Here is a 12,851-nt window from a genome sequence, read left to right as displayed (position 1 = left end):
TGGAGGGATTTGAAGCAAAGAGGGATATGATCAGCGTTGCATTATAAAAAGACCACTCTGGATCCTCCAGGAAAATGGATTTGAAGAGGTCACATGGGTACATGTAAAGGGACCAGTCAGGAGGGCACTGCAGTGATCCGGAGAAGAGATGGTGCTCAGACCACGATGCTGGTGGTGAAGATAATGGAGGGGTTCCGGGGAGGTATGCTGGAGATGTTTAGAGAATAAGACAGAACTCTGGGATAGACAGAATGTGAAGATGAGGAAGGGGTCAAGCCCCATCCAGGTCACTGACTTACACAGCTGGATGAAGAGTGGTCTGACACGGAGTTAGGGGTGCCTGGGAGGCATCCAGACGAAGATGTTGAGTAGGTAGAGCCACACAGGAGAGGTCTGGGCTGCAAGTCCACTGACGCAGGGATGAGGTCACCGGGGGGCGTGATAGGCCCCTCCCCCCAGCCCGAAGGAAACCCAGTATTTAGAGGCCACATGCAGGAGAAGAGGGGAGGGGAAACTGGGACCTAGTGGCAGACACAGGAGAAAACCAGAAAGCCTAATAGCAAGCCAAGCGAGTGTGGTGTTTCAAGGAGGCAGAGGGCAGGACAGCCAAATGCCTGTGAAGGACAAGACCAGGCCTGAGAGATGTCATTAAGTTCATTATAGAGGCTACTGGTGACCTTAGTGAGAGCCAGTTCAGAGAGTGACGATAGCCGGAAAGGAGTAATATTATCACACAAGTGTCTGAACAGAGCACGTCTCTTAACTTCAGGGCCATGTGAAGAACAGGAGTGTGTTAGGACACACACTGGCAAGGCTCCTACAAGTTCCTAACATTTTACTTGTGTTCTTTGTTTTTCTCCGACAGTCTAAATGGAAACTTGATAAAGCCAGAGGAGGCCAAAGTCTTTGAAGATGAGAAGCGGATCATCTGCTTTTGAGAGGCAGGGGTCCATGCCCAAGGAGGAGCCCACTGCCCTGATGAACAGAGGGGCCTCCCTGCATAGCTGTTACAATTTTGCAGGGCAAGGGTGCGCCTGGTGAGCCATTTTAGTGACTGTAAATGCACTATGAAGAGATGTAATGCATATCCAGGATTATTTTTATCGGACAGGAGAGGAATAAGACTGAGCTCAAAACTGGCCCTCGGGACCAGGGAAGTGAGTTCGTCATGCTGTCTTCATGGAAGAGTTGAGGACAACGGTAGAGAGTTAGTGCCACGCTTCTTGCAGAAAAGGTGCTCAACGAACAAGTGTTTTACCTGGAGCATTCTCTTCCTCCTTAGTAGCTCCCTACAGGTTGACGGTCTTCCCACTTCCCAGCTGTAGAGACAGATATGCACAGTGTCGGGATTTGGCGCTTCCAAGGTTTTGCCAAAGCAAAGACTCCTAGTAGGCTTCTGTTTTAGTCCTTGGGTCTCAGTGTCTGTGGACGGAGATCACAGGGTGCCCTCTTAGGTCGAAGAGAAAGGGTGGGGTCTTCATAATGCGGAGTTTCCACTCAGAGCTTCCTCATGCTGGGCTCACCTCCTCAGGAAGGCTGGTAAGTGTGGGCGTAAGTGCTCTGCGTCAGGAGGAAGAACCCGTGCGCTTCCTCTAAAAGGAATAAGGCCTGGCTTGCCTTTGTAGCCCTGGGGTCCAAACAGAAGCTTCTGTCTCTCTTGCCCTCCTGAGGAAGGGAGTTCTCTCCCTGCCCCGGAGTAGTTGTGAGGATGACTGAACCTGACTGAAGGCTGAGGGAGTTGCTGAGAACCCAGCTAGCAGAGCATGTTACATGGACCATCACGGCAGGCACATGCTGGACATTAAATGGAGGAGGGGTGGTGATATTACCAGATAACTTGTTCTTTTGCCAATTTGTTTAATAAAGTACTGAAAACGTTATTTCTAAACGCCCGAGTCTGGGATTTTTAAAAGGGACTTTAGCCTGAGAAGCACGGGAGGGTCCCTGGACTCCATGCCTTGACTCCCTTCAGGATACTCACTGCGTTGGGTGGGGCCCTGGCGTGTAGTGCTGTGAAGAGCCCGCTGAAGGAAGGGCCAGAGGCATCATCGTTATGGTCCTTTGCAGGCCTCTCCACCTACCAAGGGATCAAAAAAAGCCAAGGAAGCAACTGGGGCCTTTTCCTCCATCTGACCTCTGAACCCATACAGCTGGCTTCTCAGAGGTGTGGACTTGTTCCGGGGTGGCTGGGGCCAGGAGATGCTGCCTGGGCCAAATTCCACAGCCCTCACCACTGTGCCTCGGCAGACCCTGGCAGGCCAGGCTCTACGTCTACTACCTTCTGGGGCGGTTTGCTGCTGAGTGGACCTGTCACCCTCTGTGGCAGGAGGCACCAAGCTGGTAAGGACCAAACACGAGAGGGGAAGGGACGAGGGGGCCTTCCAACAGTACCTTTGAGTTCTTGGAGGTCCAGTCTGGCTTTGTGCAGGAGCCCCTGTCAGGAAGTGTGCCCCTGAGCAAGTTAGCTCTAAAACTCCTGTACAGTCATTCAGCTACATGGTGGTTGTTCCCCTACGGGGCTGCTTTGGTAGCTCTGACCCACCCCTCCCTTCACCCCAGATCTGAGTATTCACCTAAGAGTCACCCCCTGAGGCAGCAACTCTCTCCCTACCAGAGATTCCAGGCAACAGGTATGGAATGAGCGTGGCGAGCTGAAAGCCAGGGGTGCTTAGGACCGACTTTAGACCTCCCGAGTAAAGAACTATACTCAGCTGACAGATTCGGGCTTTGTTAACCACTAAAACCAAACTTTTGAGAGACTAAAGTTTACTCAGAAACTACCAAATAGTGCTACTTTTACAGATTATCAAAATTAAAACTGCTGTGTCTAAGGAAATTAGAATTTGTGTAGTGTTGGCTTAAATTCTGTTTGGAAATACTTCTGGTCTTCTAGATGGTGAGCAGTAGGATTTTCGATTTCTCAGTCTCCTACTTTGCCGGAAAGGTTCCCCATTACTCACTGGTGAGTTTCTGTGCAGAGAAGTGGAGACTTTTCCTCATCAAGAAAAAGACCATTGAAAATTGAAAGGAAAAAAAAAAAGGCCACAAACTTAGGATTGGATTATTTCTTCCCACGGGACATCTTGGTTGGTTTTGGGAAAGGAAGGACAGCTCCTATATTTCAGACGAGCATTTATGGCATGTCTGGGCTGATTTGGAACTTATAAAAAACAACAAAAACCCTGTCGAGTCACCAGGTGGCTTTGGTCCAGGTCCTAAGACTCGGAATCTCAACCTGCATCTTGAAAACGGGGCCTCCTAGGGTAGCCCCCCACCCCCCTGCCCTCGCCCGCTCTGGGCCGCCGTGAGGAGCAGACGCGCTGAAGCTGGAAGGCGGGGTCGCTGCTCAGTACACACCACAGGTCACCGTGAAACCAACGCCGCTCATTTCCGCTCGCCAGGGAACGCCCCGCTGCTTCTCTTCTCAGCTCGGGACCTTCCCGACAAGGTCACCTATGGGCCTGGAAGCTCTCCAAGTCAGGCCCAAGACTATGATTCCACCTCGGGCAGCTTGGACTAGTCTAGCTTCATCAGCGAAGGCACAGCCATTAGTGTTCACCGTTGTCACCCAAGAGCCCTACCGCTCAAGTGTGACTCACAGCCGCGTGGTCCTCATACCGGGAAGGACGGAGCAGGAGCCCACGAGCCTCCGCCAGGTGTCCCCTTCTGCTCCCCACTGGACGCGGGTGGCTCACGGGATCTTTTGGTCCACTTCCAGGTGTGCCACGTCTATTTCCGGCAGCGAACTGCTCCCTCACAGGAAAACCCCCTCGCCCTGGAGCTGAAAGGCAAAACCGTGATCATTTTAACGAAAACGGAATTCGCTGGCGAGGAGGCTCGTGTTCCCCCACAGATGGCCCCGGGGGCCATCCCAGCACGAGTCTCTCAGCCTTCACATGCAACTGACTGCACCCAAGACCAGCTTAAAACTTTTAGAGGCACTAAGCACTGACAAGGTTATGGGCCCCCAATGATCTGTAATAAAAAAATTTTTAAACAATAGTAAATGCATAAACAATAAATAAGTGCAACGATGTTAAGCAAGTTTTCCCATGACTACTTGGGCGTTCTCTTTTGGTTTGTTTACGTTTTTTGTTTTTGCTTTTTTGCAAATAACAAATATCAAAAGATCTCAAACTTTTTTCCTTGATTTTTTTTCTGCCAGTGCTTTGTTATAAAAGTATCACAATATTAATAGTAAAATATTAAAGGAAAAATTTTAAGTAATGCTTATAAATACTAAGTTACTTCAATTTTTATGTGTCATCTTCCCATGTTTTGCCTACTTTGTAAAGTTTTTCCCAATTTTTTTTATTGTGGTAAAATACACATAAAATTTACCATCTTAACTATGTTTAAGAGTACAGTTCAATGGTATTAAATATATCCATAATGTTGTGCCACCATCACCACCATCCAGCTCCAGAATTTTCTTAGAATCCTGAAACTCTAGACCCATTAAAGAACTCCCCATTTTCCCCCTCTCCCCAGGCCTTGGCAACCACCCTTTCTGTTTCTAGGATTTTAACTACTCTAAGTACCCCATATAAGTAGAATCACACAGTATTTGTGGTTTGTTATTTTGTTTTTTTGTAACTGGCTTCTTTCGCCTAGCATAATGTCCTCAGGTTCATTTTCCCACATTGTTACATAGGCTTTATAATGATCACTTGTGTTCTGTTGGTTTGCTTAACTATATTCCAAATGTTAGAAATCCAGTCTTCCAGATTGGTTGTCGTGGTGATTTTCATATAACGTTTCTGTGGAAGTAGAAAATTCTTTAGGACTATTTCTTTGGAGTAGGATTATCAAGTCAAAGATTCTTGCTATGAAATTTTCTTTTTCAACCTATGTCAGCGCAAAGTCTAGGGGTGTACCAAATTGTCTGGAAGCAGATGGAAGTTACAGAACAATGTAATGTGAAGCCACCAATGTCTTCTTTGACCCCATCCTGGACCCTGACCCTAGACCTTTAGGCACTGCCCCTGTTCCCCCACCCTACAGATTATAGCTACAGACCGGTACTGGTGACCACTACAAGTTCTGGGAAGAATGAATCATCCACAAATCAGCATCTGTTTGAAACTGGTACTGTGCAAGATAATAATTCATTAGTGTGGGTATCAGTATCTTCAAAGTCAGTTTTCCCCACTTTAAAAATTTTGTGTATGTGTATAAACGTCCAAACAGACCTAGTCTGACTGAACCCATTCACTGGGTCAAATGGAAACTATCTCTTCCCTACAACTCTACAAAGTAGGAATTACTCCATGAATGAGGGAAACTGAGAACCCATGACTATGGGTATAAGTCTTCGTACTAATCAGGATGTGCATAAAAGTTTGTGTGGGGAGGTGGGGGAGCAAAACCCAAAGGAATTTTGGCAAATGTAGAAAGCCATACCTGGCAACACCTGAGATTCTGAGCTCAGTTAGTTCAATTCCCTCACTCTACCACTGAGGAGACTGGTGCTGGAGCAAAAGCAACTTGCCTAAGGTCACACAGAGCATTACTGGTAGAGCACAAACTAGAACACAGGCCTGTCTGGCTGTTTTCCCTCTGTTCTGATAGTTTGTGGCCTTCAGTTCATTCTGCAACTGACCTTCTTCCTACTAAGTCTCCTAAATCTGGTCCCAATCCACTAGGGCAACTTAAACAAAATAAACTCTCACCCTAAGAACACAGATGGGATCTCTTTAGTGTCCCTGGTGCTAAAAGTTACAGGACTCTGGAGTCACATTTTCAAGCCTCACTGAGAGTCACAAGGCTAGGAACGCCCTGGAGAAGGTTGAATGACACAGGTCTGACTCTACAGAGCCAACAGCTTCCTCACTGGCCACTCATCCTCCATCCCCCAACCATGGATCTGGACCAAAGGAAGTAAGTAGGTGTATTCCAGAGAGCTGGAGAAGATCCCCTTTGGATGGTTTTCATCACAAGAGGGCAGCATGTGCCAGCAAGCAATTAATCCATTATGTCAGTGGCTCCCGAGGATCCAGCTGTGCTGGGGGCCTGGTGACATTGTTCTTTAAGACTCCATACCAAGTGCATAATGTTAAAAGGAATTTCCTTTTAAGCCCATTCACCCTTGTGTCCAAAGACATTGGTAAGCAGAGAGTTGGCCCGAAGGCCCACTAAAGAACAGTACTGCAAGTCTCTGGGTGCTGAGGATTTAGGTTCAAATCTCAGTCCCACCAGTGGTTGTGTGACCCTGGACAAGTAACTTAGCTTTTCTGTGCTTGGGTTTCCCATTGTAATACTAGTACTCCCTTCAGAGGGGTGTTTGGTTAGAGGAGTAAATTAATATATGTAAAGAACTTAAGACAGTACCTGACAGGTAGTATGGGCTCCAGAAGTAGTAACTCTTATTATCTGATCAGAACCTTTTCCTTCCAGCATGGCCTTAATGGGCACCAGGGATAAGGCAAGAGAAAAGAGGGGCCTGGCCTGGGCCATCCTTCCCGTCCTTCAGAGCCCCTCCAAAACAACATCACCATTTTCAGACTGATAGCAAGCTCTAGACTTTTAAGTGACCTAGAGCCAGAAGCCATTTCCAGGGCTGAATACCATATGGGATAAGAACCATTCCCTATACTTGACACCGTCTTTCATTCTTACTTTGTTAAGGAACTGCATATCTGTGTCATATCCAGAAACATGGATTAGGGAGGCCAAAAGCCTGTTTGCATTTTGATTTGATTTCACAGATGTTAGTATTATCTGGCCTTTCATACTACAATCATGTCGCTGAAGGTCATTTCTTTAATGTGAGCCCTTGGTTCTCTGTTTCCAGCATTCTTTTCTTTCACTCACTAGCACTGCTACTGATTCCCCAGCCTGCTGAAGAAATGAATGCTGGGAGTCTTGAGAGGAGCAGGAGGAGTAGAAAGGGAGGTAGAGCAGGGAATAAAGCCAAACAAGTCGGGAGGGTGGGAGATGGTGGGGGAACTCCTGACTCCTGACTTGCACCCAGCTTTGCCTGCTCCTATGACCTTTTCGGGGAACTGGCCCAGTGTGTCTCAGGCTGTCAGCCCAGTGTCCTGGGCACTGGCGTTTATGGAGGCGGCAGCTCATCATCTATTGAGCAGCTGTGGGGTATTTCCCAGTGGATTTGATTTTCTATTTCCCACATTCCTAGGCAATGTGTAAGGTCTTTTTCCTTTCGTCAAGATAATGCATTTATTTCTAATTCATTTTCCCAGGAGGACCCATCGGTGATGAACAACATTCTTCCATTTGAATCTAGTCCAGTGTTTCTCTTTTTTTTTTCTCAACATTTTCCCTTCAAGGAGACTTTTTAGATATTTTTTTCCTAATCCCTCTTCCCACCATGGAATTCTAACACCACAGTTACACTGTATTTCTCTTTATGCCCCCTGGGCACAAACCACTGAATACCCAAGTTCTTTTTGGTCCCCCATGAACCAATTTTCACCCTCTTAGGGGTGATATCCTCCCGGTTGAGAATGCTTGATCCAGTCAAATCCTAGATAATTCTTGTTACCCTTGCCATCTCCAAGAACCCCACTGTCACCCTAAAAACCATTTGCCTTTATACACATTATTCAGCTTCCAATCCAATAAATTTTAGTAGTTACAACATTCTTATTCCTTCCTTCACTCTTTTATCTGAAACAATTTTAATCATTGTGCAAAAACATTGCTTGTGTTGTTTAAAAAAATGCTGCTAAGTGTAAAAGGGGAACAGGCTGTCCTAACAGGGACCGTTCCTACCTGAAGCATTCTGGCACCAGCAGCTTCAGAGCTGAATTTCGGTGACTGCCACCAAGCCTTTGGACAGAACCTGAGGCTGACCAAATTTGCCTTTGCTGCTGCCCCACTTCCCTTTCTCACCTCCTAATTCCCCTACCCTCACAACCTATCCAAGAGATCCACAGAACCCAAGCCACTGCCCACCACCCCAGGGTGCCTACCTTCTACATCAGCATCCTCCGGCTCAGTCAACTCCCTCACAACCCCCGATTAATTCCAGAACACATTTGGCTCTTTTGAAAGGGTTTGATCTCTGCAACGTCTTAAGCAGAGCTGAGAAAGCCCACGCATCCATCCATCATCCATCCATCCATCCATCCCTCCTTCCCTCCCTCACTGCCCCCCGCAACCCGCCCCAGATAGATACTGAATACCTACTTTATCCCAGGTGTTTTGCGGGCTGGTAAGAATACAGTGGTTAGTGTCATGTCTGAGATTTGATTTTTACCCTATTTACAAGTTAATAAGTTAAGACTGTTACTGTTTCATGGATGCTGGCATGACACACGAGACTCCTGGGTCAGAGACACAAGACTTTACCATCCACAGAACAACAGAGAGCTGATGGCGAGTAAAATGGTTTCAATAAGGAAATTAGTCAACACTGAAAGTTTTGTAAGGTCAAAGTGAGATTAATCCTGAAAAATGCCCACAGATTTAGTGACATGGAGGTTAAAGGTCACCTTGATAACAGCTCTTTTGGTAAATTGACAGCAGGGAAGCCAGACTGGAATGGGTCAAGAAGTAATTGGATTAAGGATGTCTTTCAAGAAATATATGATGGAGAAAAGATTGGACAGTGCTCAAAGGGGATATGGAATCTAGGGGTTTACTTCATCTGAAGTAAGACCAGTTAAATACACGTTAACTGGGAGGGAGACAGGCGTAGGAGAGAGAGAGAGAAGTGGTGACTGAGAACTCGAGACTCCTGAGGTAAGTAGGACCAGGGCCTACAGCACAGATGAGACACTGAGCCTCTCAGAAGAAGCAGGGCTTGGCCAGGGTGAGGTGCAGAGCAGACGGGTGTGTGAGGCTAGAAGGAGGGTGCTGGTGACTGTCAACATCCAGGGTTAATACTAGACTCTATGAAACAATCATCTCTTCAGGGGGAAGGGGAACCAAAAACAGAGTAGAGTAGAATATATTTCTTCTAAATGTGGAAACGTTTTTCAGGACAATATTTGCCCATTTTGTTTCTGAAAAGACAAAAAGGAAAGGTATTAAGTGAGCAGCACTTACAGTCTTCCCCCAACTGTCCTTCCTCAGGAGGAAGACTCCAGGGCCTGCCATCACTGAACATCACTGAAGGAAAGAGGTCAAGGATACTAAAAGATTACTGGAATTGTGCTAAACTCCCAGAGAAGGTTCACAATATGTCAGACTCTCTTCTAATTATTTATATATACTTCTTTTTTTTCCCCCCACTCCTCACAGTCACCCTACGAAGTCAAGGAAACTGAGCTACAGAGTTTTTGTTTTTTTTTAATGTTTTATTTATTTATTCATGGAAGTCAGAGAGAGAGAGGCAGAGGCAGAGGGAGAAGCAGGCTCCCCGCTGAGCAGGGAGCCCGATGCGGGACTCGATCCCAGGACCCTGGGATCATGACCTGAGCCGAAGGCAGACGCTTAACCATCTGAGCCACCCAGGCGCCCAAGCTACAGAGAGTTTAAAGTAACGCACCCAAAGAGCCACACAGTTAGTGAGATGGCAGATAAGCCAACATAGGCGGTCTGGCTCCAGTTGGTATGTTCAACCACTTACGCCATGCTGCTGCTATTACCGAGGACCCAGTAAAGAGTGATCCAGGATGAGCAGAGACAAGAGGTGCTGGAGGGAGAGATGAGGAGACAGTTTATGACTGGGGGAGAGGTGGATCCATTAAACCCCAGGTAAAATGCGCCACCTTAATTTGGACTATAAGCTAAAACACCATCACTACAATGGTTTAAACAAATGATCAAGACTCGTTTATTTAGGGGAGCCTGGGTGGCTCAGTTGGTTAAGCAACTGCCTTCGGCTCAGGTCATGGTCCCAGGGTCCTGAGATCGAGCCCCACACCGGGCTCCTTGCTTGGCGGGGAGCCTGCTTCTCCCTCTCCCACTCCCTGCTACTCCCCCTGCTTGTGCTCTCTCTGTCAAATAAATAAAAAATCTTTTAAGACTCATTTATTTAAATGTCAATTCTACTCAACTAAATTCATAATGTATCAGTAAATATTTCATTTTGATAAATAGGCCTGAAATGTAATTTTGAAACAAAATCAGTATGATTTTTATTATAACCAAGTGATATTAGAACTTGATTCGGATTATGAAAACAGCCTCATAGCTGGAATAGATCATCAAATATGTGACTAAGATGTTATAGATATGTGACTGATTTGCCCAACTTGTGCATTTGTACTATGATATGTATGGTAGATTCTTATAGCAAATGCTCCCCAATAAACTACACTTCCCTCTACCTATGTGACTACCTTCGTGATGGGTCATGAAATGATACACTGGCAAACACATGCAAGCAGAAGCCTGAAAAGGGCTTGCAGATCGGAGCTTGTCCTCTCTTGCTGCTGGGAAGCCTTCCACTGCCAAGTGAATAATCCCAGGCAAAGTTGCCAGAAACACACGGGCCAGCCAGCAACCAGCCACCAGCCAGCACTTACCTCCAGACATGTGCAACAAAGACAATGCCCCCAGCGGACCCACCTGCTGGCTGGAGCCACATGAACAAGTCTAGGCAAGAGCCTACATTTCTGACACTCAGAACTGGGAATTAAGTATGGCTGTGCTTTTAAGCTACTAAATTTTGAGGAGGGGGATTGTTACTCAGTGAAGGATAATTGAAACAATACATAAAAATTGAGGAAGGCTAGCTGCTGTATTAAATGACCCCAAATGCACAACGGCTTAAATACAATAGATGTTTACCATTCATAGAAACAGTTCAAGAAGGTTTCAGATTGGTGACAGGGCCTCTGTTGAATACAGTCACTTAGGGACCCGGGCTTTCAGTTTTTGCCATCTTCAATGTGTGGTTGCCATGGTCACCTAGGCACCGTAAACCAGATAGCAGAAGCAGAGAGAGCACAGAGGGCAGCAGATGGGAGATTGTATGGGCCCACTCAAGAAACAGGGCATGGCCCTTCTATTCATATTTCAAAGGTAGAACCAATCACATGGCCAACCCTAACTGCAATCAAGGAGTGTAGGTGTGGGACTGGGAAGGTGGGCAAACAGTCTGATGAACTCACAGTTCGATGCTACAGACTTATATTAGCTTTTTAGGCACAATGAGAACACAGGGAACCTAATCCATGTAAATCTTCATTTCTTCATCTACAACACAGGGAAATAATTGTTTTTGCTAGGTTGTTATAAGGATTAAATGTAAAGTACTCAGTAAGAGTGTCTGGCACATGATAGGCATTCAGTAAATGGTAGCTATTAGCATTATTACTGTTACTAAGTTGAATGGTGTGAGAAATCAGAGTATGGAGAGGAGTTACACTAAGCTATCCGGAGAGCAGTAACATTAGTCATGACATGTCTAAGTGCAGTCACAAAAGTCTAACTCAAACCAGTGTTATCAAAAAAAGGAGGGGACTTATGAGGATAGGAAGACAGGGTGTAGCTCTCCATGTCAAAGGAAGACCTGCCAAACTGGAACCGTCTCCAAGATTTCAAAGGTTGGAACTCTTTTCCCTTTTCATGTTATACGCCACTTACATAGATCTTTGCTTCATTCTCTCCAATGACACACCCTTTGAATGTTTCAACAGGTTCCAGAATTTTTCTGCTAATTTTCTAATATATAATATTGTTGTAGTTGTATTTTTAAAGGGTGTCTATTGGCTATGAGTTGGTAATTGCTGAAGTTAGGGGATGGGGACATGGGAGTTCACTACACAGTCCTCTCTACTTCTGTACACATGTGAAAATTTCCACTAAACAAACAAAAGAAAACAAAAGCCCAAGACTGATCTCATCCTGACTTAGAGATTCAAGAAGGAGAGATGCACTTGACTGGCCCATCTTACAACACATTTTTAAGCAGTGATTTTCTGCTTTCATGAAAACTCTACGAACTACAAGGGGAATGCTGCCATGATCAGCACTATCATCTGTTTGGCTGTGGGTTTTCTGGATTTTGAGAGAAATGGCTAAAGTGATATAGAGGCATCAGGACTTGACAGGGTTGGATGAATTCAACTACAACCTTTTCTTGACCTTACTGATGGCTAGAACACATTCCCCACTTTCCTCACATCGTGTCACCTTAAGAAAGGTTGAGCTATCTTGGCAGCGTTTTCCTTGAGCACCTTCATATTTAATAGTCTCAGGAGAGAACAGATCAGAGAAAAAAAGCACAAGAACTATAAAAATTACAGATCTACTTTCTAGTGATGGGGAAAATAAACTCAGGATAGTCACATATGTATTAAGGGTATCTAATCAGAATATCCAGTACATAAGAGATCCTCTGGTCAGCAGCAGAAAATAAAAGAGGTTGAGAACAGCTACTACTCTTTCTTATAAGATTTTTTTTCCCCCAAATAGCCAAGTGATTAGGAAGGAGTATTCTCTTCATTTCAGGTCAGTCCCAAAAGATGATTGCTATCATTTCACTATAGGATGTATTTTCTGAAGAAAAAAAAATCAATTTCTCTGCATTACATTCTTCATAATCATATCCTATGCATTGGTTGATCTCATCTATTATACTGACCACATAAAAAATAAAGGCTGAGGGGAAAGATGCTGATAATCTTAGAAAAAATTCTAAGGATGTAGGAAGCATTTGTTGACTATAATCTAGTACTCTGTCTAAAAAGAAAGAGCATATTGGAATATAACTTTTACAACTAAAATCTTTGCTAGTCAGTCTTGATATTCAAATCATTTTGAATCCAAGTCAGATTTTTGTTTTCACAAAGGTGAAAGGACTGTCCTTTCCGAAGATAGATATCACAACATATTCCAACCTACGTTTTTGTTTTTTTTTTTTACACACTATGTAACATTAACATTCCTTCCATTGGGTGGTAGAGTCTGTGTCTTCTTCCTGTGAACTTGGGAAG

The 12,851-nt window shown here is 45.2% G+C and overlaps 1 protein-coding gene and 1 non-coding gene across 7 annotated transcripts in view; one reads left to right on the top strand and one right to left on the bottom strand.

The window, feature by feature from the left end:
* The window catches only part of NOD1 (nucleotide binding oligomerization domain containing 1), a 63,109-nt gene extending 61,229 nt beyond the window's left edge, over positions 1-1,880 (top strand). For all 6 annotated transcript variants that reach the window (XM_073899020.1, XM_025873095.2, XM_073899022.1 and 3 more), the window contains one exon: positions 866-1,880. In XM_073899020.1, the coding sequence (XP_073755121.1) occupies positions 866-938 (73 nt within the window). In that variant the 3' untranslated portion in view covers positions 939-1,880. The remainder of the gene's footprint in view (positions 1-865) is intronic.
* Positions 1,881-12,332: 10,452 nt separating this feature from the next.
* On the bottom strand, positions 12,333-12,401 carry LOC112825339 (small nucleolar RNA SNORD2). The gene has a single exon (XR_003208656.1). It is a non-coding gene; the product is annotated as a small nucleolar RNA SNORD2 (small nucleolar RNA).
* Between the last annotated feature and the right edge of the window lie 450 nt (positions 12,402-12,851).

The sequence above is a fragment of the Callorhinus ursinus genome, unplaced genomic scaffold (genome assembly GCF_003265705.2).
Source record: "Callorhinus ursinus isolate GAN/ISIS: 27379988/994484 unplaced genomic scaffold, GSC_fseal_2.0 scaffold12, whole genome shotgun sequence".
NCBI lineage: Eukaryota > Metazoa > Chordata > Mammalia > Carnivora > Otariidae > Callorhinus > Callorhinus ursinus.
The sequence above is the reverse complement of the archived record's forward strand: the minus strand, read 5'-3'. Positions and strand labels throughout refer to the sequence as shown.